Below are 2,631 nucleotides of genomic sequence, written 5' to 3'. Positions count from 1 at the left end.
GGGTCGTAGGGAAGGATGGGAGGGGACGGGGGTCGTAGGGAAGGATGGGAGGGGAGGGGACGGGGGTCGTAGGGAGGGGACAGAGGACATTTCAGCTTTTCACACCATCGCTCAGATGAGCCGCACTTTCTAGTTTCCATCCTCCCGCTTGCCCCACATTTACTGGTCACATGACTGCAGCCGCCATCCTTGCAGGTCAGTCGGAGTGTTTGGCTGCATTTCAGAGAACGGGGCCTGTCATGGAATCACTTTATTATCCCGGACAATGTCTGTGGCCTTCTACACAGTATTATCATGTGTGTGTGTGTGTCATGTCAATGTTTTTTTTTATAAATAAAGATATTCTGCATTGTGTGTAGCTGATCATTGTGAGTCATTTTGACACGGACTGTCCTGCCGATGTTGTCGGTCTGGATGTAGAATCCACTTTTGATAAGCTCCGCCCACATCCTCACTGTGGTCAGGCGGAGTAGTCGGCTATAGAGCTGGAATAGTGTTGTGATTGCTCTGTGACTCGGAGCTGCTCGTCCAATCACCGCCCTGAGCTTTCACCAGTTAAAGCTGCACTGCAGGTAAGTTAATTTTCACCCAAACTTCGTGTCCCGGACCCATCTCAGACGCCTTCCCGGATCCCTCTCAGACGCCTTCCCGGATCCCTCTCAGACCCCTTCCCGGATCCCTCTCAGACGCCTTCCCGGATCCCTCTCAGACGCCTTCCCGGATCCCTCTCAGACGCCTTCCCGGATCCCTCTCAGACGCCTTCCCGGGCCCCTCTCAGACCCCTTCCCGGATCCCTCTCAGACCCCTTCCCGGATCCCTCTCAGACGCCTTCCCGGACCCCTCTCAGACCCCTTCCCGGACCCCTCTCAGATCCCTTCCCGGACCCCTCGCAAACTGCGTCCCGGAGCCCTCTCAAAACAAATTCAAACTTTATTCCACTTGCATCTATACAAAGCTATGACTAAGGCCGAGTAGGGCAGAAATGCGTCAGCGGTTGTTCTTTGTGTGGATGCAAGTGGAATAAAGTTTGAATTTCTGTGGTGTGATCTCCAATAGAAGTGCATCCAAGTGCGTGCACCCGGACCTGTCTGTATGTGTATGTTCAGGTTGGCATGTAGCCACGTGCAGATTCGTCCTCTCATAGGGGTGTACACGCAGCACCTGTCTGCACGAGCATGCACGCTGTACCCATGTGTGTGCCTCTGGAGTGTTGGGACTGCAGACCACACAAGAACCCCGCTGCCAGGAATCTGGCGGTAGCGAGGTCACATGACTGGTGGTTCCATACATCTTCCCTGTATGTACACTATATTGGGTCCCTCCCCCTCCAAATCATTGGATTCAGGTGTTCCGTGACATTTCCTGGCTACTAAATATTCCGCGGTCACCTCTTAGTGGGATTATAACAAAGCAGAAGCAACCGGGAACACCAGCAACTCAGCCAGGAAGTGGTCGGCCACGTAAAATGACAGAGCGGGGTCAGCGCATGCTGAAGCGCACAGTGCACAGAAGTCGTCAACTGTCTGCAGAGTCAATACCTACAGACCTCCAAACTCCATGCGGCCTTCAGATTGGCACAACAACAGTGCGTAGAGAGCTTCATGGATACGCACATGTTGTGCAATGCATATACACAATCTGGATGGGCCCTGAAGGTGACCACAGGTTTCAGAGGGCGATTACACACCAGACACGGGACCCCTGCCCTCAGGAGCCACAAACTTTATTTGTTATAACAGTCAGAAAATCTTATGGAAGTCACATTGGGATTGTTCAGAGAAGATATGAAATGTTCCTTCACATCGGAGCCGCGGGTCTCACGCGCTGCGGACATCTTAAGCCGGCCATCGCCTACACATACAGATTCCTCCATCCACGTTACACTGTGTGTTCGGAGGAATCTCCCGCTGGGCCAAGCTTCAGTATCGTGCCCCGCTGGCTGAACAATCTGATTGGTTGCCGGCACACAGTGTAGCGTAGATGGAGGAATCTGTCGCACTTTTTCCATCAGACCACAGAAAGTCTGCAGACAATCTATAGGTGTACGGCCAGCTTAGCGTGCGGGTATACAGTGGCGACCTCTAGGATTTCTGGGAGCGCGGCGTCGCGCACACATGAGTGAAAAACAGATTCTTGATCTTGTTCTGCTTCAGCGTTCTACAGTCCTGAGGCTCCGCCCCCGGCGCCCGCGTGATGTTGAATTTCTGGAGCAGAGCGCAGAAGAGGAGGAAGAGTTCCATGCGGGCCAAGTTCTCTCCGGCGCAAACACGTTTCCCTGCGGAGGAGAAATACAATTCTAATGGTGTTGGGGTCGGCCTGACTCACCCGGTGACAACAGACAGGAAGTGCGGGGAAATCTCTGACAACAGACACAGATAGAAAAAATTATCTGGACTTAACCCCTTCATGTCCAGGGCTGATAACAACTCTCACAGCCGTCCACTGATTGTCACTTTATTCTTCTTCTTTGGCAGCGGAAGACTTTGATTGATACATTGTTATAATAAATTCCGCTGATCCGGCTCTCTATTCTACTCTGCTTAGCGGAGGCGTCAGAGGAGATCAAAATGATCACCAGCTGGAAGATTCCATCACACTGCCATATGAAGAGACACTGACACCTCAATACTG

At 52.3% G+C, this 2,631-nt stretch overlaps 1 protein-coding gene across 1 annotated transcript in view; it reads right to left on the bottom strand.

Moving 5' to 3' along the window:
* Positions 1–2,081: 2,081 nt before the first annotated feature.
* Positions 2,082–2,631, bottom strand: part of LOC108799409 (cytochrome P450 2C8-like) — a 16,559-nt gene continuing 16,009 nt past the window's right edge. The window contains exon 9 of the mRNA XM_018571263.1: positions 2,082–2,275. Coding sequence (XP_018426765.1) covers positions 2,082–2,275 — 194 coding nt within the window. The remainder of the gene's footprint in view (positions 2,276–2,631) is intronic.

Source organism: Nanorana parkeri, unplaced genomic scaffold (assembly GCF_000935625.1).
Source record: "Nanorana parkeri isolate BGI_ZX_2015 unplaced genomic scaffold, ASM93562v1 scaffold1717, whole genome shotgun sequence".
NCBI classification, from domain to species: domain Eukaryota; kingdom Metazoa; phylum Chordata; class Amphibia; order Anura; family Dicroglossidae; genus Nanorana; species Nanorana parkeri.
This window is presented reverse-complemented; position numbering and strand designations above follow the sequence as displayed.